The sequence below is a fragment of the Pseudopipra pipra genome, chromosome 13 (genome assembly GCF_036250125.1).
Source record: "Pseudopipra pipra isolate bDixPip1 chromosome 13, bDixPip1.hap1, whole genome shotgun sequence".
Classification (NCBI taxonomy): domain Eukaryota; kingdom Metazoa; phylum Chordata; class Aves; order Passeriformes; family Pipridae; genus Pseudopipra; species Pseudopipra pipra.
Window position 1 is genome coordinate 1,545,008 of NC_087561.1, and position 23,940 is coordinate 1,568,947.

Here is a 23,940-nt window from a genome sequence, read left to right on the forward strand (position 1 = left end):
GCGATGGCGGCGCCGCAACGGTCGCGACTCAAACGGGCCGCGCGAGAAACCGGCCAATCAGAGAGCGGTGCGTCACCGACGGGCGGACTTCAAACCAATCACGGGGCAGTGCCTCACCGAGGGGCGGGGCACAGCCAATCGCCGGTCACAGCGGCAGGAAGCGGCGGGGCCGGCAGAGCGCCGGACCAATGGCGTGCCGGTGCGTCCCCCGGGGCGGGCGCGGCCCGCCGCAGCCAATGGGCGCGCGGTGCGCGCCGCCCGAGCCGGCGGCCATGGAGCCCCGCGCTCCCTACGACGACTTCCCGGTGGTTTTCCTGCCGCCCTACGAGAGCCCGCCCGCCTGGGTCCCGCCGCACGAGGTGAGGGGGCTCGGGGGGCCGCGCCGGCCCGGGGGCGGCCGCGGGGTCGCCCGGGCGGGGGCCCGGCCCGGCCCCGGCTGAGCTGGCGCGTCCCCGCAGCGGGTGTTTCACCCCGACTACAACAACGAGCTCACGCGGTTCCTGCCCCGCACCATCGCCCTGCAGAAGCCGCCCGGGGCGCAGGTGAGAGCCCGGGGGTCCGGGGGGCCGGTCCCGGCGCCTTTCCCGCAGAAGCCGCGATGGTCCCGCGGGGGTTCCGGGAACGGGAGGTGGGAGAGAGGGGCTGGGGCTGCTGGTAACGGGACCAGAGACCGGGATCCGTCTGGGAGAGAGGGGCGGGACCTGGGAATGGGAAGGGAGCTGGGAATGGGAAGGGAGCTGGGAATGGGAAGTGACCTGGGAATGGAAAGGGACCTGGAAATGGGAAGGGTCGTGGGAATGGGAAGGGTCCTGGGAAGGGGAAGGGTCGTGGGAATGGGGAGGGTCCTGGATCAAGGGAAGGGTCGTGGGAATGGGAAGGGTCCTGGGAAGGGGAAGGGTCCTGGATCAAGGGAAGGGCCTTGGGAATGGGAAGGGTGCTGGACCAAGGGAAGGGCCCTGGTGTCTGCCTTTCACTGCTGGTTTTTCCCACAGTTGGGCTTCAACATCCGGGGAGGAAAAGCCTCCCAGCTGGGGATCTTCATCTCCAAGGTGTGTCCATCCCTGTCCATTCCCCCTGGATCCAGCTCAGGCTGGGGTTTCCCACACTCAGCCCCTCCTGGGGCACTGCCCAGTCCCTTCCCAGCCCCAGGAACTGCCAGGGCTGAGCCTTCCCTGCTCCCTGTGCTGCCCGGTGCCCCGTGGGTGCCGTGGGAGGGTGGGTGCCCAGCCCGTGCCATCCCTGTGCCCAGGTGATCCCCGACTCAGACGCGCACAGGGCGGGGCTGCAGGAGGGGGACCAGGTGCTGTCGGTGAACGACGTGGATTTCCAGGACATCGAGCACAGCAAGGTGAGCTGGGGCAGGGGGGCATCCAGGCCCTTCCAGCCCCTGCCCACGGGGCCAGGGAAGGCCCTGCCCTGCCCAGCCCTGCCCAGCCCTTGTTTTCCAGGCCGTGGAGATCCTGAAGACGGCCCGGGAGATCACGATGCGCGTGCGCTACTTCCCCTACAGTGAGTGGGGCCGGGGCTCCGGGGGCAGCACCTTCCAGCCAAATAGGTTTCTTCCTGAAAGGAAAACATGGAGTGGGGGAAGAGAGGGTTGAAAACAAACTGTTGCTCTCAATGCCCTGAAATGAGGGGCTGGGATGCAAATGTGCAATTGCAAAGGCAGAGGGGCCCCAGCTCTGCCTCTGCCTGGGCAGGTGTGGCCAGAAGGTGTTTTCCTGCCCCTGGGGTGACTCCCCCGGTGCTCAGGCTCTGCCTCTCCCCCAGATTACCAGCGGCAGAAGGAACGGACTGTTCACTAACGGGGAGCTCTGCTGGGGCTGCTCCTGCACAAACCTCTCCTGCTTTCCCACCTCCCGAGATGGCCCAGCACGCTCAGCTCCCACTGCAGGCCCAGCTGTGCCCTGCCTGGAGAGATGCCCAGAGTCTCACCCAGCTGGAGGCTGGAGGGGATTGAGCCTGTGCTCCTGAGTGGGGCTGGAACAGCCGCTGCCAACTGGGGACTGGAGGGAGCTGCTCCAGCACCATCCCTGCTCCTCTTTCAGCAGGACTGGAGTCAGTGCTGTGCTGGCTCTGGATCCCTTGGGCCTGGAACCTTTGCTGGGATGGAAAAGCACGAGGGGCTGAGGCTCCTGAGCAAAGCAGGGGCCTTGTCCTCCAAGAAATCCCCCTGTTCCCTTCTCTCATGCCATGGAATTCTTTCCTTCTCCTCTGTGCCACCTCTGCTCTGCTCTGCTGGGTTTGCTGGGGGATCCAGGAGTAAAACCCACCCAAACTCAGTGCCCAGCTCTGGCTGCACTGGGCTCTTTGTGCCTCTGTGCTGGGAATGACCCCGGGATACAGGGCTGGCATATTTGGAAACCTCCAGTGCATTGTTTGGCTCCTGTGGAAAGAAAGGGACAATGGGAATGACAGGGACACCAGGACATGGATGACAAACAGGGGAAAAGAGTGATCCTCAGAGGATTCTCTGGCATTCCTGAAGGGGCTGTGATTGGAGATAAAAACCAGACCAAAAACACCTGCCACAGATCACATGGGGGGTGTGCACAAGACACAAGGGCCAGGTTACAAACACACTCCACTTTATTTCCACATTCCCACCCCCCTGGCCAGAGCCTTCCCACCCCCTGTGAGTCCTGGGAAGGGCCCCGTTCCCATCACAAGGTGTCATAGTCATCCTCATCCTCATGCTTCCTCTTGAGGGGGTTGGGGTCGCTGGCTGTGCCCTGGGACACCATGTTGGTGGTGATGAGGATGTTCTTGGGGCCGATGAGGGACGGGTTGATCAGCACGTTCTGCACGGTCGGGGTGGTCGGGGTGGCTGTGGCACCAAAGGGAATCATTTAGTGAGAGCTTGGAAAAAGGACAGGGGATCTTTCCCACTGAAATAACTTCCAAGGCAATAAAGCAGTGTGCTGGCTGAACATCCCAGGCTGAAAACCCTGGAATGATCCCCAGATGGAAGTGGAGAAGGTAGGGAAATGCTTGTGGGGTGAGGACAGAGGAGTGAGAGCCCAGAGGTGGAGCCAAGGCACGAGAGACACTGATGCTCTGTGGCTGTCACTGCTGTGCTGGGAATGGACACTGGAAGTTACTGGAATGAGGGAGAGGGTTACTTTCCACTTGAGGTTGCCCAGAGAAGCTGTGGCTGCCCCATCCCTGGAAGTGTCCAGGCCAGGTTGGAACAACCTGGGACAGTGAAGGTGTCCCTGCCCGTGGCAGGAGTGGGACTGGAGGAGCTTTTCCTCTGCCAACCCAAAGCACCCTGTGATTATCCCTGTGCTCCAACCCCAAGGCAATCCCAGCCATACCTGACTTCCCAGCAGGTTGGGAGGACGGGATCTGGACAGTGAAGCGCTGCCCGGCCAGAGACACCGGGGCCCCCACCTTGGCTGACACAGACACGGTCTGGGCTGAGGGGGTACCTGCAACCCAACACAACCCTCAAAATCCATCAAAATACATCAACAGACGCTCCTAAATCTGCTTCCAAAATGGAACCTGTGGGAATGCACGGGGACACACCGACACAGATTCCCAGGCAGAACCACACATTGACTCCTTTTCCCACATTTCCTCCAGCCCCACACAATTCCGGGCTATAAACACACCTTTATTTCTAAGGGCATGTGCTCAGCCCTCAGTTCTGTGAACATTTTAGAAATGGCTCTTTTTCAGTTCTGTTTAGTTCAGTGTCATGCTGACACTGAGGAAAAACCCTCACACTTCAGTAAATTTCTTGAATAGTCTCTTAAATAAAGAATTTATCGCAAATACGGTGAATTTGTAATCTCAATATGTATCAAAGATCACTGTAATAACAGAGATTAAATTAATTTAGCTGTCAAACAGTATAAGGTCAGGTGGCCACTGACAGTCCCCCAGTGGCTGAAAAGTCCTTTAAATTATTATTCCTCTTTATTTTCCCTCCATAAAATGAAGGTGGGAAATCCCCCCTGGAGCTGTTTCTTACCCAGAGTGGGAGTGCTGGGTCTGCTGCTCACAGCACCCACGCTCAGGCGAGGGACTGTGATCCTGCCTGCTGTGGAGGAGACCTGGGGGAGAGAACCAGGGAATCAGGGAATAAATAAGAAATCCCCACACTGAGACAGTGTTTGCCAGCAAAGTCAATCTTTTCCCTCTAAAGCAGAAACAACTGAGATGGAAGTACAAAATACCCCTTAATATCTACACCAAAGCCTGGCTTGTGCCTTTGACAACCTGATGTTCAACCTGACAGTTCCTCCTGGACATCAGGAGGAATTTCCTCATGGGAAGGGTGGTCAGGCATTGGAAGGGGCTGCCCAGGGAGGTGGTGGAGTCCCCATCCCTGGAGGTGTCCAAGGAAGGACTGGACATGGCACTCAGTGCTTGGGCTGGGGGACAAGGTGGGGATCAGGTTGGACTCAATCTTGAAAGTCTTTTCCAACCTCAGTGATTCTGTGATACTGCTTAAATGCTACAAAACTCCAGATGGATTTTATAACACATTTTGCATTTCAGATTAACTGGCCATAATAATATTTGCAAATGCAAGCTGGAGACAGAGGGCACTGATGGTCCTAAATATTCACTGATGGTTCCAAACACCCACTGACGAGCCCAGCTCAACACCTGCCCACAAGTGCCTTCCAGAGGTGTGGAAAACCGTCATCCCAACCCCACTGCTGCCACCCCAGGAGGAGCATCCCCAGATTCCCCATTCCCAGAGCCCTCACCTTCTTCTGCAGGGCCTTGAGCCTGTAGTTGGGGGCGGTCAGGCAGTACCTGTCGGGGGGCAGCCGCGGCCCCGAGTAGGGTTTGATGAGGGGCAGCGGCGTCTGGTTCTTCTGGCGGGCGATGTCCAGCAGGAACTGCAGACACATGACAGGTCCACGTCCCTCCTGCCCCCTCCCCTGCCCCGGGGGCAGCAGGGGGGCTGTGGGGGCAGCAGGGGGGCTGCACTCACGTCTCTGGGCGGGGGGGAGGTGAAGGACTGGTCTGTCCTGCACTGGATCGCCAGGCGCACGTCGTCCGCGTCCACGCTCGACTTCTTGGCGTGGCTCGAGTAGATCTTGGCATCCTCCAGGATGGTGGTCACGTACCCTGGGGGGACAGCTCAGTTCAACCCTTCCCTCCCAGCCCTGGCACTGGAAATACGACTCCCTGCAGGGTTATTGCTCACACTGCCAGGGCAGGGTTCGGTGGGATATTGGGAAGGAATTCTTGGCTGGGAGGGTGGTGAGGCCCTGGCACAGGTTGCCCAGAGAAGCTGTGGCTGCCCCATCCCTGGAAGTCTCCAAGGCCCGGTTGGACGGGGCTTGGAGCAACCTGGGCTGGTGGAAGGTGTCCCTGCCCATGGCAGGGGGTGGGAATGGGTGGGCTTTAAAGTCTCTTCCAACCAAAACCACCCTGGGCTTGGTGACTCAGTGATTACTTTCAAAGAATCCCACAATTAAGGCTGGAAAAGATCTCCGCGACTACCGAGCCCAGTGGTTAAAGTCTGAGACGGGAAACCCCCAAGGGAACACGGATACAGCACTGCCCTGCTCCCCCCGGCCTTTCCCCGCGCCCCTCCCGCCCCGGCCCCGGCCCCGCTCACTGTAGGCGAACTCCAGCATCTGGTTGATGACGCGCGGCTCGTACTCAGTGATGCCCATGTCCTTGAGGATCTGCGCCATCACCTGCGGGGGGAGAGGGGCACGGCTCAGCCGCGGGGAGCCCCCGCCGCCCCGCTGCCCCCGTGCCCTGTGCCCGCGGTACCTGCGCGTCTTTGGGGGCGCTCTTGGGGGACGCCATCTTGGCCGCCTCCATCGCTCCCGCTCACGTGACCGCCGAGCGGCGCGCCGGGCTACGGCGGCCGCGAGGGCTCGGTTGCCATGGAGACGCGGCCAGGCGCGGTTGCCATGGAGACGCTGCATGGCGGGGCAGAAATTCCTTGTAATATAAATATTCCTGGAGACCAAGTGATGCACAGAACAAATGTGGTGGATCCAGGGATCCGTCCCCTGTCCCCCCTGCTTCAGACAGCCCAGTGCCCCCGTCTGCCCCGTGGTCCAGCAGGAGGGGATGTTTTGTTACTTCATTACTGGCTTTGAAGCCACTTTTTAAATTGCTGGCATTCCCAGGGTTAGATAAAAACGAAAGTGTGTTCCTGTGTATTTCCACTCCTCTGAAAATAACTGGTTCCACTTAGGAAGCAAATTTAAAAGCTTTTTCCAGCTTGTTTTTGTGGCAGCTGGATGGATTTGAAAGTCATGTAGAGCATTTTCCATGCGGGTCTCATCAAAGTTTCTCCCTTTCAGAGACAAAACAGAACCAAAGATAAAGTTTTCTTGAGATTTTGCCAGACAGGGATCAGCAGCATTCCAGGAGCAGTTGCAACATGTTGTTACTGCCCGTGATGGTCCAACTGAAGCAAGGGCTGGAGGATGAGGATGTCCCAGGCACTCCCACTGAGCTTCCCCAGAGATGGGGAAAGGAACAGCAGCTCCCTCTGCTCCACCTTGTACCTCACTGCAGAACGTTCCAGCAGCTGCCACATTCCATCTGCTCCCCATCCCCACCCAGGAAGGTGTCAAGCACCTGGATCAGCCAACTTGGATGGAAACACATCCCAAAACTTTAGGGGTGCTGGGGGTGCTGGGCTCACCTTGCTGGGGGGCAGGAGCAGCCCCGTGGCTCCGGCAGTGCCTGCAGGGGCTGGAAAACCCTCACCCAGCATGAGGGGCAGGCACAGAATTCCTGAGCCGAGGAGCTTGGCCGGAGCACCGCAGCTCCGAGGCCAAGTCATTTGACTTCCATGAGTCAGAGCGTTACACAAAAACATCCTGCGAGGAGGAGGGAGGAGGAATTCCAGACACTGACCTTAGACAACAAACAAAATCCACTTTTTTTCCCTTGTTCTAGGGAAGGGGGGGGGAGCTCTTCCACCGCGGGCTCTGGGTCAGGCTGGAACTTGGCACATGGGGCTGTGGCTCTCACTCCATTTGTTCCTGAGGCAGGAGAGAAAATGATGTTTGAACTGCAGTGGGACTCTGGATTTACCCCCAAAACCCCCTGGATCCATGCTGGGAAGCCTTCCCCACCCACCCACAGGTGATATTCCAGGCTGGGAAGCACGACCAGGAGCTACCTGCAGGATTTCTGTGGGAAACCAGCAGTGAGGAGGAGACACGGAGAGCCGCCTTCCACAGAGGAGACAGTTGTCCTCAAGGCCACAAACACCTTCCTGGTCATGGAAGCTTCTCCCCATGGCCAGTCCTCAGGGAATCATGGAATCATCCTAGATCATGGAGTCCACTCTGTGCCCGATGCCCACCTTGTCCCCCAGCCCAGAGCTCTGAGTGCCACATCCAGTCCTTCCTTGGACACCTCCAGGGGTGGGGACTCCACCACCTCCCTGGGCAGCCCCTGCCAATGCCCCACCACCCTTTCCATGAAGAAATTCCTCCTGACGTCCAACCTGACCCTCCCCTGGCACAGCTTGAGCCCGTTTCCCCTTGTCCTGTCCCTTGTTCCCTGGGAGCAGAGCCTGACCCCCCCCCCAGCTCCCCCCTCCTGTCAGGGAGTTGCAGAGAGCAAGAAGGTCTCCCCGAGCCTCCTTTTCTCCAGGATAAATGTCTGAATTCCGCATTCTGTGGGCACTGAGCACTGCTCCAATGGAAGAGCATCCACCCTTCCTCTTCACTCAGACACTGGGCTTGTTTTCAGCACTGGAAAACAGGAAATGGGGTCACGGCATGTCCCGGCCGAGCTCTGACTCCTCCATCAGCCACCACCGAGCCGGGGTCGTTCATCCCAGGCAGTGTCTGCCAGCTGGGAATTATCTGCCCCGAGAAATCCGGAGCGCAGCCCGGGCGAGCACACGCCAGGCACGGCTCTGCTCAGGGTGCAGGATTTAAATCCCATAAATTTTAAATCCCTGCAAGTGTCCAAGGCCAGGCTGGACGGAGCTCTGAGCAACCTGGTCTAGTGGAAGGTGTCCCTGCCCATGGCAGGGGGTGGAGTGGAACGAGATGGGCTTTAATGTCTGTTCCGACCCAAACCAGCCTGTGATCCCACAAAATTTAACTGGGAATTTCTTCACAGACAGGAGGTGTTTAAGGTGCAGCCAAGCAGAGCCGTGGCACACACACAGCTTTTCTTGTTTAGAGGTGTCCAAGTGCTTAAATCCCCTGAATAAACACCCACAGCCAGTGCTTCTGCCTGTTGGAAAGGGCAGCAGGAATCTCCCCAACGTCAGAACTGGGATGTGCTGGACAATGCAGTGACTGTGCTCAGCACTGCCCGTTACAGCCCAGATCCCACACTATTTGGCTCCAAAAAACTCTGGCTTTTGAACAGCCCTTCAGAGTAGAGAAGCTGCAAGAGCTGAGCTCTGAGGAGGACAGGGGAGGTTTGTGTTGTACCTGATACCCCTCTCACTTCTGCCAGCACCCCATTCCTGGGTTATGGAGGAATTCCTGAGGACTGTGGCTGGGCACATCCTTCTGCAGGGTGTCCCTGTCCCTCTGGCTGTAATTCCAGCCTCCCAGAGCCTTCCCGTGGGTTTTCCCTCACACTGGCCCCCATCACCCTCACCCCCCCACCCCAGCACTTCCCAGCTCGTCATCCCTGATCTTTCCTCAAGTGGAAAGTAAATCCAGGCTGAGTGTCCGAGACTGGTGGTCAAATAAAGCCCCTCCCATCCTCTCCTCCTCACCAAGCTCCTGGGAAGGGATTTGTCTGGTTTTCAGGACTTTTCTGTTACTCACAAACCTGGGAAACAGAACTCACATCCCTTCCTTCCCACAGGAGCCAAGAGGTGCAGTGCAGGTTAAGCCAGGCCAGCTCTCTGCTCTCTCAAGTGGATGGAAAGCAACCTGTAAAGTGCTGGAAAAGAAAATGGCAAGGAATTCCTCATTTTGTGGGTTTATGAACACATTCCCTTCTTCCTAAAGGTCAAGTCACTGCTCAACCCTCAGGTCTGTCCCAGCACCATCCTGACCTCACACAAAGCGGTTCAGGAATTCCCACGGCTTGGTCCCTGCTGACACAGCTCCGGGGGAGGAAAAGGACAGTGATATTCCAAGGGTCCCACAAATAAAAAAGTCTTTACAGAAGAAAAGTTATTTCAGCTCCTAATGCCACTGAGCACGTTCCTTCACCTCAAATTCCACATGACACAAACGAGACTAAAACCCACAAAACCACAGGAGCCCGGAGTCAAATTTGAATACATTTGTATTATTTATTGGCTGTATTAAATATATTATCTATTTGATAGTTACAATTTAGTAATACAATGCATGGCAGCTTTAACATACGTTTGAGATACCTCAAAAATGACAATACAAGAAAACTGAAGATACCTAAAAACATTAATGCCACGAGGGTACATCCTTCTGGAATGGACAACAGCTGATGGAAAAATCCGTATTGCAGTATAAATCCCAGTTGTTTCTGGAATTATGAGTATTCTGTGGCAATTACAAAAGGATTTTGTTTTTAGCAGTCATGACTTGTTAGTATTTACTCTGCGTTCCTAATTTCTCTTTTAAATGATCAGGAGTATTATTGCCAAATAACCCTCTACGAGTTGGTTCAAGGAGTTAAGAAATAACCCTTTGGCAACAGAGATTTCTGAAGGCAGTTTATCTGGGTTTTTTTATCAGTTTATCTGCTAAAGGGAGGCTATGAGGAAAATAAAGACAGATTGTAAACTCTTCTGCAAACTAAAGACTAATATCTGTATAAAACTCTTTCTGACACTGGAGGGAGAGATTTCTATGATATAATAAATGATTAACTTAAAGTTCTGCTACAAGTAGAACAATACATTCAAACATACATTTTTTTTTTCCAGGACTTTTAATCAAAATAAATAGAGTACAAAATGAAGAGTACGTTTTGAAAAGATTAATTTCAGATTGCACCATAAATCTACTGTGAAGAGGATTAAGCATTACTAGGCCATAATTTAGGTTTTCCACATCTGAAATACAACACAATGCCTCAAACTAACACGACGTTATTCCTCAACTGCCGTAGGAGAAAGACCCTCAAGGTGGTGAATTCATGACTGGAAACACGGCGCCTGTAGCTCTGTCACATCCACCCTCCCACGTACAAGTGCATCGCTCTGATGTACAAAGTGGAGCCACAGACTTTGCAAAACACCCTAAATCCACCTTTCTGTGGCATATTCCAAACGCTGTTGGCAAGGCCCATCCTGAAACATCGGGAATTTGTGAGTTCCAGCTTTCAAAACCTTTACCCAACGGAGCCAGGAGCTGTGAGGCTCCTCCTCAGGGATTCACAAGCAGATGGAACACAACAGTCAAATGTAGTGCACAGTGTCCACAAAAATATCCCCCAGCCAACCAGGACGAGTTTCAGACAAGTTCATAGCAGGCTGAACATTCCCAACAGGAAAACCATGGAATGTGAAGCTGCTACCACTGGGATAGCAAGTCATTTAAAACATTGTATAAATGTTATCTAAAAAGAGCTCTCTCACGTACAATTTGATCGTTGGGGTTAAGTTAGAAGGGCACCCAAAAGCAGGCTGAACTTTTTATTTTTCAGGTTAATAATAGTACAAAAATTGCTCAGTTTGAGCCAAATAGTGTAACATTTATCATAAATGCACTCTTTCTCCTTGAAGACAACAACACCTGTGCTGTTCTGAGCACGCTGCACAGGGAATTACTTTTCTCTCAGGCACTGAGAGTGAAATGTGGATTGGGCCAAAGCTGCTCAGGACAGCAGGAACGTTCCGGTCACAACAGGGGCCTTTCCTCCGTGTCCTGCTCACGCTCCAGCTGGCATTGATTTGGATTAAAACTCTAAAAAACTGGCACCCTCTACTCCAACACTTGAAATGATTATTACTGAACCCCAAATATTAAAATAACTGTAAAGTAGTAATATCACTAAGTCAATATTCTGCTTTCCTTCTACAGTCTAGTAAATGTGGTATGCTCTAGTAGGCTCTGCAGTTCTGCTCTAAGCTCAAGCACTTGTGCTGCTGGATTTCATGGATATCAACTACAACAAAACCTGATGGAACAGCGATCGCCTCCCGCTGCTCTGGTGGTGCTGGCAAAGGACTGTTCTAGCAATGCCTTCCCTCTCCGGGTGGCTGGAATCGGGAGAGAGGAGGAGGGTGCACACCCCCAGCGTGCACCGTAAGGCAGTTTAGTGCTGTTCTCTGACAGCTCACCCTGATTGCAGAGGACCCAGAATCACCCTTTCTACAAGAAACGTGCGCTCAGCATTTGGAAAGGATCTGCCAACCCAGCCTCAGTGGCAGCCAGCAGCAGGGCGGGAACGCACGGGGCCGTTCCCAGCTAGGATTTTCATTAGGACTAACCATAAATACCCGAAAGAGCTTCTGTACAAAGGGCTGAGCAGGGCCGGGCCCAGCCCTACTTGATGACGAAGTACTGGATGACGACGGCGAAGAGGATGGCGACGACGGCGAAGCCGCAGAGCAGCACGATGGCGATGAGCCGCTCCTCGCGCAGCCGCTTCCCGCTCTGCGCCAGCTCCGGCCCGGCGGCGGGGCACGGGGGGCCCTGCTCCTGCCGCTGCGCCGAGAACACCGTGCTGGGGCTGTAGGGGCCCAGCAGCTCCGGGGGGCCCGCGGGGTCCTGGCTCTGCCGCCCGGCGCAGACCCGCACTCGGTACTCACAGTTCGACTGCACCCCCGGCAGCCGGAACGACGTCTCGGGGCCCTTGTACACCTGGGGGGACACGGGACAGTCACACAGGAGCCACCCCACACGCTGCACCGGGACCTCCTGCTCCTCCTCACAGGGGTGTGCAGTGCTGGGCACCTCCTGGAGTCACAGTATCACAGAATGTGCTGGGCTGGAAGGGACCCACAAGGATCATCCAGTCCAACCCTCAGCCCTGCTCAGGCCCATCCCCAGCAGTCACACCATGAGCACATCCAGAGGATCAGCCAAACCCTCCTGGAGCTCTGGCAGCCTTGGGGCTGTGCCCACTGCCCTGGGGAGCCTGGGCAGTGCCCAACCACCCTCTGGGGGAAGAACCTTTTGCTGAGATCCAACCTGACCCTGCCCTGACACAGCTCCAGCCATTCCCTGGGTCCTGTCCCTGGTCCCCCCAGAGCAGAGCTCAGTCCTGCCCCTCCTCTGCCCCTCACAAGGAAGTTGTAACTGCCATAAGGAACACCTTCCACTAGAAATAGCCACATCTTTTTGTTTGTAATAATTTTTCCAAGTAAAAACCCCTCAAGTTCCTGATGTTGCACTGAAGGTACCTGATCAAACTCTCTGCCAGCAGCAAGCTGAAGGATGTAAACAATGGAATCTCCTTTCATTGGCTGGAGAGGCTCCCATGTGATTTCATAAGTGTTTTCTTCCAGCTGATTCGCTTTGGGTGCTGCGGGAAAACAAAGGGATTTGTTGGTGTTTTCGGAGAAAAAGAATAATGGTTTCTATAAATGTAGAACTGTTATCCTTAGAGGTAATTCATTCCAATAATTTTAAGCAATTAAGATTTGTTTGTTTATTTCTTTTTCTTCTATTTCATGACATAAGCTTAAAAAATGATCACTGAGTTACACTTGTCTGTCTTTTAGAGCTGACAGATGCCTAATGCTTGTAGAGAGGAGCAGCACTTTCAAATCACTACAGAAACCAGCATTTCTGTCCATGCCCAGAGGTGAAATTACATGTTATAAACATGGTTCAGTCAATTAATTTTCCTGCAGGCCCTCAGCACTCTGATCTTCAGAATGACTTTACCAGAACCTTTGAGGTTCAAGTAAGAAAGCGAAGACCAGAGGAATTATTTGTGCTCTCATTTGCTACACGCTCTTGTAACTTACACCAAATGATGGGTAACCCTGAAAAATGTCTTTCCAGTTGAAAAAAGGTTGGAATGCTTAGTTCAGGGGCGGAAGAGCTGCAGTGCAGGAGCCCTTCTCATACCCACAAAGCCCCTCACAACCAGCTCCCATTCTCTGTCCCTCAAGGCCCTGGAAAGACTCTGGGCTGGGCAGTGTCAGGCTGTAGGAATCTTGCACAGAAGTGGCTTGCAGAGGTTCCTGGGGCAGGGTCAGCTCACCTTTAAGAGATGCAGGTGGAGATTTAGTTGTAGTGAAAGCGTAAACTTGGGAAAACCCTCCCTCTCCAGCGTCGTTGTAGGCCTGGATCCGGAAATAGTACGTAGTGGATTCACTGAGCCTCTGTACCTTGTAGGTGTGACAGGGACCATTATAAACTGTAACAAACCTGGAAACATAGAGAGCACACACAGTTCAGTTACTCAGCAATCACAAACGTCTAGCTCAGTATCAGAAGTGGGACAGTTGTTTTAACTTAAGGACAAGGAGGTGACACCACACTCTGGGTGTCCCAGGTTTCTCCCCATGTGCACACTGGCCATCCCACTGAGGCTGCAGGACCCAACTCCTGCTCTGAATCAAGAGAAGAACCCTTGAATGTACCAAATAAATTGAAATTTCAAGTTAAAGAACAGCTGGCCACTCTGTGTTTCTTTTATGCAAACTGCACTTCGTTTTAGAATTTCCAAGAAATAAAACCCCTGCCAACACAGGATAATGGCAAGATGTTTATTATTCAAATAGTAAATAGTATTTACTGTTAAAAAACCAAATAGAAGTGCAAGGTATTGCAGAAGTGCAAGTTATTTGACAGCATTTCTGGTTGAAAGATGGGATGCAAAGCTGCAAACTAAGGGGAAAACTCTGGGATGCCCAAGTGACTCACTAGTGCAAGCAGAAGGGAAAATACCTAAAATACCTTAAAAACTTGACATGAAGTAGTAAATCAACAAGAACTTACCTGCCAAACCTGTCCTCCATCTGCAAGTTGAACTGTGTAGGGTTGGTAATTAAAGCTCTGCTGGGCCCTTCTCCCCATTTGAGTTTAAGGCTCTGGTAGCTGAAGACCACACATTCCAGATGAGGAGGGTCAGGAGGTAGTGGTTTGGTTTTGGCTTTCATGGAATGACTGAAAGGACCAACTCCAAGGCTGTTTATGGCCTGTATTCTGATTCTGGGAATGGGAGAGAGCAGCTATGTGGTCAGGAAAAATGCTGGGTAATAAAGCAAGAGTTAAAAGGTACAGAATATAACTGCATACAATAAAGCAATTAAAATGCAGTCAGAAATTAAAACTGCAGACCCCTAATCTGAACTCAGCTTTAACCAAGACTGAACACATGACACAGGAACACTTATTGACCTGTCCATCCATCCTCCTTTGGCCACACACCTGATTATCCCTTTATACGCTTCACAATGAAAAATTCTAACCCCAGAAATCTCAGAACTAGGCCTTGGCTTTGAGACAGAATGTGAATTTAACACCACGATCTAACTCCTGCCAATATCATGCTTTGAGTCTGGATAGGACAATTTTGGGGTGATTTTTTGGGGCTGCAGGGTGAATTAGGCAAATAGTCCGTCAGCTGAACGAAAAACTGCTCTAAACATTTACACCACTACCCTCAAAGCTATTCTTTTAAATCCTACCAGTGTGGTTTCAAAATAAACCAGTTATTACCTGTACAGAGTGTCAGGCAGCAGATTCTCCAGGACATGAGTTGTGTTCCTCCCCACAGTGACCAGCTGCTTTTCCCCATACTCTATGTTGTACCCTGTGATCTCAGCCCCGTGGCAGCAGGGCTCTTCCCACTGGATTGCAAGGCACGTGGAGAAGGGAGCAGAGATCTCCATCTGCTCCTCCTCCAGGAGGTGCAGCACGGCCACGGCTGCGGGCACCGACGGCGGGGTGGTCACCACGCTGGTCTCCCCAAAGAGCCCCACTCCAGCCACGTTCACAGCCTGAAAAAACACACCAGGGACAGTTCACCAAAGCTCTTTTCTACCCAGGCAGTCACATCTATCACACCTTTCCATGTGTTCTTAAAGCAGCATGGAGGAGAATGGAAAATCTCCCGAATAAAATGGAAACACAGCAAAGTGTCTGGATTTCATGGCACACTGGGTCTGACCTCTCTTCTAGATACAGGGAATTAGGAGGGACTGGGGGAGAAGGGAAACTATTTTTCCCAGTTACCTCCTAGGTGACAGCACATGACTTTATTCCTCTCTAGCTGATTTTTCTCCAAACTGCAAAAACTCGACGGTGTGCTCAGTGACAGCAAAAGGTTTTTCCTACCTGTACCCTGCAGTAATAGGTGGTTGCAGGTGTGAGCCCTTTGACTTCATAGCTCTGGCAAGGGCCAGTGTAGATGATGTGCATGGATCCTTCCACCTGGCCCCAGTCCAGCCTGTATTCCATGATTTCTGCACCGTTGCACACCGGGCTCTGTGGGGTTAGAGGAGAAATTCAGTTCAGCTGTTGCACTTATACATTCACCACACAGATGGGATCTACTGCTACACTGAGCAGAGACACAGAACTGTTAAGGTTGGAAAACACCTTCAAGACCACCAAGTCCAACCTCTGGAAGCACTGGGATTGAAACCTGAGGTCTCTTCCCAGGGATTTTAAGTTCAGCTTGTTAAAAGGTGACACGTGGCTGTAACACCACCACAGTTCAGACCACAGTTTTCATTCACTCAGTCTCTCACCAATTAGATGAACTAATATATTACATATTAGTTACCATAACATGAGGAGGATTAAATGTCACCCAATTTGTCCAGTTAAGACTGAAATTAGTAACTCAAACCGAGTTTACAAACCCAACATAAACATCTATAAAGAACTGGGCTTAAAATATTCCAGCTCTACATATGTTATTTCTCCCATTTCTGTGTACCACACACATGTCACTACAACTCTAAAAGCCAAACACCAATCTGGGGGTTACTGAGAGCCATCAACACCTACCTCCCAGGAAACCACAGCACAAGTTGCACTCTTACAGGTTATCAGGGGTTTGCAGCACTGCTCGGGGGGGCCCGGAGCAGTGGAGAGCTCTGCCTTGTCAGAGTAGGGGCCAAACTGCAGGGAAACACAACTGCATGAACACAGCAACAGCACCAGAGCAGGAACTGATGTGCAAGTGAAGAAAACAAGCCATTTTTAACTTGACAGAGCAATAGATAGCAGAGCCCAGTGCTCAGTTCCACAGCACCACTGAAGATCCCTTGCAGGTAGTTTACTCTAAGCTGGCCCCATTCCCACAGGAATCTGAGATCCTCCTGCTCCAGGGTTGTGTAACTCCTCCCTCCCCCAGCCAGGATCTGGCTTCCAGAAGCAGCTGGGGACTGTTTCACAAAGACTTTTATGCAACCAACATTTCTCCCACCCTTTTTTCCAACCTGGCATGGCTTGCACACACCCCTCTCCACACAATGCTGTTACCACACCACCAGCTGCAGACTGTGAGCTCACTGGAACACATCAAACAATTTCTTAAGGCATTATTAAGTGCTTCTTCACACAACACAAGCTACAAAATATCCTCAGACTTCTCCAGCAGCACCCTCATTGCACACTCTGGTGAAGAACAGATGAGATGTGGTTTGGCAGTGGTTACCCCGACTTTATTCCCTGCCCGGATCCAGAAGCAGTAGGTTCTCCCTGGAAGCAGGTTGGTCACTACATACTCAGCTGCTGCGCCCTGATACACAACCCTGTGTTCATCCTGTTCAGAGTTTGCCATTTCCAGAATATATTCTGTAATGTCAGAACCTCCATCTACGGCTGGGGGGCCTAGGAAACAAAAACAGATTGGTTTTTCCAGTATTAATTGCTAAATTCCAGAAGTTAGGGCAAGTTTTTATCACATATCTGAGCAGAAACACTTCATGGAGCTTGCTTTTCCCCCCAGATATTGATAGTTTAAGATGGCCCTCATCAGGTTTTTTCCTCAGGTATTTTCCCTGTTTTCTTCATAAAACAGTGTATCTTTGATTATCTCCTTTACTGAGGTAACAATAAGAAAAGAAGAGCTGATTTTTAAATTGCCAAACAGGGGTCAGTCATAGGCAGGCAGGAAGATTTCTCACTGGCAAATATTTATGTCTGCATAAGTCTCACTGTATCACTCAATCAGAGGCAGTCTTCTTAAAAAAAACCACAAAAAACCCCCCCAAACCTAAAAACCACCTGAGGGCACAGCCTGCGTCTCAATATTTCTATTTTTACTTTCTTCCCTAAGAAGTTCTACAGATTGTTGTTATGTGGACAGTTAAAATCAGAGAAGCATTTTGCTCAAAGCCTGTGCTCACCCCACTGCAGAGGGATTTCCTTGGGCTTGGCTTTGCCTGCCAGGGCTGGAGCGGGACAGGGGCCGGGGGGAACCGCCGACGTCGTGACCGTCGTCACATCGGAGGCCTGGCAGTGGGACAGGTTAGTTTAGAGCAGGAACACAAAAACATTTCACTAAAACATAACCAGAAATGGCTTCCAGATGCCCAGTTCCTGTGATTTTGCTCACCTGGCTTTCCCCACCTTTACTGACACAAGACACTCGCAGTCTGTAGGAGGTGCCGGGCCTGAGGTGGTCACACACGTGCTCCCTCTGGGCCCCGCTGTACACCGTGTCCCACTTCCCTCCTGAGCAAAGAAATGAAACATTTTGCACTTCAAAACCTCTGCAAAATCCCACGTGAAAATTCTCTCACCCAATTACGACAGTCAAGCCACAGAATTGATTTCAAATGAGTGATTACACAGAGAACATGCACGACGTGTTACAACTGACTGCTCGAGCAACGAGGAGAGATTCATTCAGGTTGGAAAAGATCTCCAAGATCATCAAGTCTACGCCATGTGCCCAAGTTTCACATCTACATGTGATTTAAATACCTCCAGGGGTGGAGACTCAGTACACTCAGTACCCAAAGGTGATCCCTTACCAGCTGATGCTTCCGAGATTTCCAAAAAGTATTTAGAGATGTCTGATCCTCCATTATCTTTGGGAGGTTCTGAAAGAAACCAACATCTTAAATCATGGGAGATTTTAAAACCAGCCATTATTTTGTTATCAGCTTGTTGAGAGAACATACTCACTGACTGCAGAATACATTCAAGTAGAAAACTCCAACAGAAACAGAAACCAGTGTTCTTAATTATTCACAACATGTTTTTCAGAGCAATTTTTTTCCTATTATTAATCATGATTATGCCAGGAAGAGTAACTAGGAAAATAGTGCCAATTGCAGGTATCAGCTCTTACTTTTTAAGAGCACATGAGATTTCTCTAAAATGAATGAAGAAAACCATCACTTTTGTACTACAGCCCCCAAATAAACCATTTTTTGCTAATGCTGAGTATTTCTCCTGCAATAATAGTATCTGCAGGAACAAATAAATAGCCTGAGTTCTCCTCTGATTTGATCTGCACCCCTGAGGGACTGCACATACACAGTTCAGTGCAGCACTGGAATACCAAAAGGCACCTACCCCACACAACTTTCACACTGTGGGAGTGGATCTTGCCCTTTACAACTGGTTTACTCGGGGGTCCAGGTTTGTCAGGATTGGTGCTGTGTTCCACCACCTCACTGGGACTGCTTTTTCCTTCACTGTTGTAGGCAAAGAGCTGTTTCGGGAGCGAAAAGAGTAACTTCTTTATTTAATGACAATAGTATCTATTAACAACATAAAATGACAGTAAACATACTGCTGATTTACAAAATTCTTCTATTAAAAAAGCAACCAAAATAAAGACAATTTAAGAGAAAAAAGAACTACCTAGTGCAGAAAATCTGATTTGTTTTAGGATTTCACCAAAACCTGTTCCAACAACAGATAACTTCCTGCTCTCAATACAAAGTGTCTGAGCTGCATGAAAATGCCAAACCCAGAAAAGCACAGTCATCATTAAATCAGAATAAAATACGAACCCTGAACCTATAGGATGTGCTCCTCCTAAGGTTTCTTAAAGTGCATGAGAGCTCATCTCCGTTGTACTGGGGCTGGAATCCATAACCCTGGGAAGGAGGGAAAACAAGGACAAACACAGTCACTCCTTTTTAAGATAGAACAAAAAACCAGAGCAGGTCCATCACAATCTTTTTAGCTTGAACTTCATCTCTTTATCATGAATTACGTGAAAGACTTGGTAATTCAAAGGTAAAACAGAGTTAATTTTTTATTTCAGCACCACGGAGGATCAAGTATTTGACATGTGCAACAACCTCAGCACTTACAGAACCTTCCTCTTCCATGTCCAAGGTGTAAGTGAGGGAATCATCTGAGGACACCCCAGGGGGTGGGATCCACCTCAGGGCCATCCAGGTCACTCCTGCTTCCAGCAGCACCGGGGGGGCTGGGGCTGGGGGCACCATCCCGGCCGTGTAGTACGACACCGGCTCGCTGAACCCACTGGGGAGGGATGGCACACAACATCACCAACAGCACAGGGGGCTGAGGAGGAAATAAATGATATCACGTATTCGGGGCGTTACCTCATCCCAATATCATTTTTAGCAGCCAATCTCAGCGAGTATCTTGTGGAGGGAGAGAGCTTGGTGAGTTTGTACTGCTTCAGGTGCCCGTAGTAACACTCCTTGAAGGGGCCACTCTTCCCCTGAAAAAATGAGAACCAGAGTCACTTCTTGCACTGGGACTGCTGAACTCCACCAAGGGTCTGTCTGATCCCTGCCAACGTCACCCTCTTCACTCTAAATCTCCTAAATCACAGCATTCCACACTGGTTTGGGTTGGAAGGGACCTTAAAGCCCACCTCATTCCACCCCCTGCCATGGGCAGGGACACCTTCCACCACAAATGTCATTTCATCGTTTAATAATAATGAAAAACCTAAAGAATGCAAAATCTAATGTCATCATGGTCATACTGAATATGCTGATGGTCACTCTGAGCATTCCTGAGAATAAACCACATTTGGATTGAGGTATCTGTTTATTTTGAATAATGTAGATTTGACACAATAAACAACTGTAGTTGAAAACAAAACATATTTTTGACATTTTTTATCCCTCTGAATACATCTCAGTAAGAAGGCCAAAACCTGAGGGATATCTATGACAGCTCCCAAAGATACAAATGCTCATCCATTTAAAGAGAGCACAGGAATTAATGATGCTCTGAAAGACAACTGAGGCAGTTTTACACTGTCCTCTCACACTGATCATTTGTCCCTTTAAACTGCCTGGACAGTTGCACTCAAAATAGCTTCTGTACCAAAGCAAAGAGTATTTTTAAATATAATTGCTCTACAGATGTCATTATGATTTTTTTTGGTACTAGAAAAGGTCTTACCTCATCCCATTCTAAAAGAAAATTAGTTATTTTGGAACCATTGTCATTTGAGGACTGAAAATAAAGAAACAAAGAAAAAAGAGTTAAAATCAAATGGTTGTACTTTTATAAATATTTTTACACATTAAAACAACATTTTAACAATTGAATACAATATACTCCAACTGCCTTTTAAAACAAGGCTCTGGGCTGCTGTGCTACTTCTATTAATTCTGAGAGTCTGGAATATTAACTTATGTATAGTTCTTTTTTATGAATAAAGCAAGTTATATTCTTAGAGCTTGTTTCCTTGTGCCTTGCACTGTGTGCTCAACAACTGAGCAACATTAGTGTTCAGATGAACAACATTTGTGCTTGTTATGACATATAAACTGGGAACTTCTTCATCTTCTAAGTACAGATTATACAAATAATTTAACTGAAGTCATTTAGCTGTAACCATTTTCAGTAGTCAGAAGAAGAAGAAAACACAGCTACCAACAAGTCTTCACAGATACTGTATATACTCAAAAGTCAGATTAAAAAATGTAAATCCACAAAAGCAGCCAAAGAAATTTAGTTTGAATGGGTCAGGATAACTATAGGAATATTAACTTATATTTATTTATCATGTAGGAACCCAAGCAAAAACAGTTGCCAGTTGAGAAAACTTTCCTACAGAACACTTCATAAGAGACCTGCTACAAACTCTGCCACACTAAAGCTGCAGGCAAGAAACTCAGTAAACACCAAAAGAGGAAGAAAATAATAATTTCATTATCAGTCTTAACTGAGCAACTTAAGAGGCAACACCTAAAGTACACATTAAATTATTGACCAAGCTAATTTAAACATACTATACATGAATCCAACAGATCCCACTGCACACCCAGCTCTGCTTCTCACCTTCCACTGCAAACTCAGGCTGTTTTTGGTTCTGTTAATCAGTTTTGGGGCAGCAGGACAGTCTGGCTCACAGCTCTCTGTAGTGAAGCTCACCAACTCTGAAATGGATTCCTTGATGGAACTGCTGGTTGCTGAAACTCTGAACAAAGGAGAATTAATGATGTTGCTGTTGCATGAGCACCTGGAAATTCCAGGAGAGAGCTGTTGGCTTCAAAAATGCATTTAATCCTAAGAGGGGCTGCAGGGGGTTTGCACACAGAGCAGAGATGGGACCACACCAGGATCACACCTGCTGATCCCAGACGGAGCAGGGATGGGATCACACAGGTACTGCTGATCCCAGACAGAGCAGGGATGGGATCACACTGGGATCACACCTGCTGGTCCCAGAGACCCCATTTGTCATCTTCATTTACTTTACAGTTACCTTCTGTCACAGTGGACATATTTTAGTGCTGAAATACACGTGGGATGCAGGGTGAAAACTGCAGATGTTCCCAAATGGGAACAGAATCCCTGACTGGAAATGAGCCTTTTACTAAAAAGACTTAAAAGATTCAAATACAGCCAATACTTGTGCAAGAGCACGGACACTAAAATGGGCTGAATCAGCTGCTCAGGCCATAAAATTGTGCTTTTTAGGGTAATTTCTACAAGATCTGTGCTCATTTCTGTGTGTTTAGTTGGCCTGTATGGAAAATAGCCCCCCAAACCACACATCCTCTGTGCAGCAAGTGGAGCTGTGCTGAGTACTCCACACACTCAGAACATTTCTGGAGCTTAAGAACAGGACTTTGCTTCAGCAAATCTCAAGGCTGCACTGACTCTTCACACGTTCCCTGGCTTGTTTAACCAGCTGGGCTCTCCCTGAGCAGTCCCACACCTCCCTCAGCATTATTTACTGTGTGGTAATTCTCGAACGTCACGTCTCGTTCCCTGGTCACATCTGACTTCCCCCTTCAGCCAGTTCTCCATTCCCTCCTTGCACTGCTGCACTTCACACAAGCTACTCTGCAAATCAAGCTGACAAGTCAGACTTTCAGATCCAATTTCAAGGCTAAGTCATTTCATTTACCACTGCCTTCAGCCTACAACAATCATCTCACTCTGTCCAATCTTCTTCTAACGATAGAGAATAACACGGAAAAACTTAAAGTTTGTATTGAGAAACACAGAGAAAATAGTAAGGAGGAAAATGAGGTGATATTGTAATGAAATCAGAAGGTAAGTTGGAACTTAGCAGAACCAGTGTCCACAGCCATGGTGTTTTTTCAGAGCGTTCCTCGAACTGTTTGGATCACACCTTTTTTCCATGAAGCCACAGTAATTCTGTAATTCCCCCAGCATTAATTATTTCCGTCCCAGCAGCATACCTGGCATGATAATCAGTTGCTGGTCTGAGATCAGGAAGTGTAATTGTTAATTCCTCCCCACTGTGAAAAGGGAAAAACAAACAAAAAGCAGAGTTACAGCTCCTCCTTAAACCTTCGAGGCTCAAAGCTCATTGAAAAGCAAAACCATGTAGAGCACATTTAATTTTCCCACTGTCCACGTAACTCTTTAGTGATATTACTTAAAATTTATTTCATGTGAAGTAGGAAGGTCTGCAAGTCAACAAACAGCTCCTGATAGAGAGATTGCTGATTGGTTAATGGTTTAAACATGGCAATTGTGCTTAAAGGAAGAAACTAAACTTACACATAGACAGATTTAAATTTTCCATTTTTACCACTGTTGGATATTGCTACTTCAAATGTAAATGCTGCTGGACTATGACTATGGCTCTCTCCATTCTGTGAACTAACTGGGAGATTCCAGGACAGAACGGCTGATCTTGCTTGTATATCAGAAACCTATTAAAAGCATAAATAATGCAAGTAAGTTTGCTTTCTGCAAGAAAAGGTTTGTTAGTCAACAACATGGTGTGGCTAGTTTGCCTATGAAGCTCCTCACTGGAGGAATTCTTTACCTTTGTAGTGGAAATATCGAGGCATTATTTGAATTTCAATTATTTCCTCTTTTCAGTTCTAAACCAGCACAGTAAAGGCTTTCCCTTCAATCACCAAACAAGAGACACATCACACTGGCTCGGGGCAGGGAGAGAAAATTCCTGTGTCACTGTTTGCATCACTCATTGGGAGCAAATTCTCAGCTGTGGAGTCTTGGACACTGCCACCAGATCAGTGCTCAGGCACAGACACCTCATTTTCTTACAGCTCCCTCATGTAACATTTAACCACCAAGCCAAGGGACAGCAAGAGGCTCTGATTTCAAGACTGAAATTTCTTGTCTAAGTTTTTTTTTGCTGCTGGATTCCCACACTCCAAATTCCCTCTGACAAAGGCAACACAGCCCTCTGGTAGCATTAAATACAGATGGCAGAAGCAGCAATGAAAAAATAATAGTGTAACAAAAACCCCTCAAAAACTGATGTGAAGGAACACAACCTATGTTTGCTGTATGGATAATGCAGAGAAGAGCTCAGTAAACATGCTCAAGATCAAAAACAGACATTTAAATTAACCTCACCAGACTCCAACTTCCTAAATAAGTCTGTACATACTCAAATATTTGCTCCAATTTCTCTATATAATATAAAAAGAGGATCTATTTTTGTCAGTTTTATTCCCAATATTCTTAAATCCTCTATGCTGAGCAAAGGATGGTTCCAAGAATGGACAGACTTGCAATAGTTTAGCAGGCCCTGGGTTTGCAAGGCACTAAAGCCTTGAATACACTAGAAAACTTCAACAGTGGAATATTCTGGGATTAGAGACTGGGAAACTGAGTCAGACAGTTTCAGAGAGCTGAGAGAAATAGTGAATTTCCACAGCGTGGCTGCTCTTTCCCAGCTATGAACTCTGACAACTCAACTATATTTATT

General features: G+C 49.4%; 3 protein-coding genes across 6 annotated transcripts in view; 1 reads left to right on the forward strand and 2 right to left on the reverse strand.

Moving 5' to 3' along the window:
- The first annotated feature begins 173 nt into the window (after positions 1–173).
- LOC135421278 (PDZ domain-containing protein 11-like) lies at positions 174–3,783 on the forward strand. Of its 2 annotated transcripts, XM_064669572.1 has the most exons (6): positions 174–359; positions 459–542; positions 993–1,049; positions 1,250–1,348; positions 1,449–1,509; positions 1,771–3,783. In XM_064669572.1, the coding sequence occupies exons 1-6, from the start codon at positions 189–191 to the stop codon at positions 1,803–1,805; spliced, it is 507 nt and encodes a 168-aa protein (XP_064525642.1). In that variant the 5' UTR covers positions 174–188; the 3' UTR covers positions 1,806–3,783. The 2 variants fall into 2 exon arrangements, with proteins under 2 accessions (XP_064525642.1, XP_064525643.1); XM_064669573.1 differs by lacking the exon at positions 993–1,049.
- LOC135421277 (transcription initiation factor TFIID subunit 9-like) lies at positions 2,572–5,878 on the reverse strand. 2 transcript variants are annotated; one of them, XM_064669571.1, is made up of 7 exons: positions 5,749–5,876; positions 5,588–5,669; positions 4,955–5,091; positions 4,725–4,859; positions 3,980–4,061; positions 3,318–3,431; positions 2,572–2,827 (listed from the first exon to the last, which is right to left on the reverse strand). In XM_064669571.1, exons 1-7 carry the CDS (start codon positions 5,797–5,799, stop codon positions 2,664–2,666), a joined length of 765 nt encoding a protein of 254 aa, XP_064525641.1. In that variant the 5' UTR covers positions 5,800–5,876; the 3' UTR covers positions 2,572–2,663. The 2 variants fall into 2 exon arrangements, with proteins under 2 accessions (XP_064525641.1, XP_064525640.1); XM_064669570.1 differs by lacking the exon at positions 2,572–2,827 and having other exon boundaries at positions 3,067–3,431; positions 5,749–5,878.
- A 3,314-nt stretch (positions 5,879–9,192) lies between these two features.
- Positions 9,193–23,940, reverse strand: part of LOC135421276 (fibronectin type-III domain-containing protein 3a-like) — a 41,096-nt gene continuing 26,348 nt past the window's right edge. For both annotated transcript variants that reach the window (XM_064669568.1, XM_064669569.1), the window contains 19 exons: positions 22,755–22,909; positions 22,430–22,489; positions 21,057–21,195; positions 20,172–20,225; positions 19,355–19,476; positions 19,097–19,271; positions 18,791–18,877; positions 18,348–18,486; positions 17,801–17,869; positions 17,380–17,498; positions 17,171–17,276; positions 16,477–16,652; positions 15,825–15,938; positions 15,147–15,296; positions 14,529–14,809; positions 13,806–14,018; positions 13,066–13,232; positions 12,257–12,378; positions 9,193–11,714 (listed from right to left, as the gene is read on the reverse strand). In XM_064669568.1, the coding sequence (XP_064525638.1) occupies positions 11,397–11,714; positions 12,257–12,378; positions 13,066–13,232; positions 13,806–14,018; positions 14,529–14,809; positions 15,147–15,296; positions 15,825–15,938; positions 16,477–16,652; positions 17,171–17,276; positions 17,380–17,498; positions 17,801–17,869; positions 18,348–18,486; positions 18,791–18,877; positions 19,097–19,271; positions 19,355–19,476; positions 20,172–20,225; positions 21,057–21,195; positions 22,430–22,489; positions 22,755–22,909 (2,766 nt within the window). In that variant the 3' untranslated portion in view covers positions 9,193–11,396. The remainder of the gene's footprint in view (positions 11,715–12,256; positions 12,379–13,065; positions 13,233–13,805; positions 14,019–14,528; positions 14,810–15,146; positions 15,297–15,824; positions 15,939–16,476; positions 16,653–17,170; positions 17,277–17,379; positions 17,499–17,800; positions 17,870–18,347; positions 18,487–18,790; positions 18,878–19,096; positions 19,272–19,354; positions 19,477–20,171; positions 20,226–21,056; positions 21,196–22,429; positions 22,490–22,754; positions 22,910–23,940) is intronic.

Bases quoted from the DNA above. Each gene is read 5' to 3' on its own strand.
- LOC135421278 (XM_064669572.1), top strand. From the start codon at position 189: ATGGCGTGCCGGTGCGTCCCCCGGGGCGGGCGCGGCCCGCCGCAGCCA. The intron at 1,050-1,249 runs GTGTGTCCATCC...CCCTGTGCCCAG, and splicing joins TGGGGATCTTCATCTCCAAG to GTGATCCCCGACTCAGACGC. The intron at 1,510-1,770 runs GTGAGTGGGGCC...CCTCTCCCCCAG, and splicing joins CGTGCGCTACTTCCCCTACA to ATTACCAGCGGCAGAAGGAA.
- LOC135421277 (XM_064669570.1), bottom strand. From the start codon at position 5,799: ATGGAGGCGGCCAAGATGGCGTCCCCCAAGAGCGCCCCCAAAGACGCG. The intron at 5,092-5,587 runs GTGAGCGGGGCC...CTGTCCCCCCAG, and splicing joins GATGCTGGAGTTCGCCTACA to GGTACGTGACCACCATCCTG. The intron at 3,432-3,979 runs GTAAGAAACAGC...GTTGGGTTGCAG, and splicing joins ACCCAGCACTCCCACTCTGG to GTACCCCCTCAGCCCAGACC.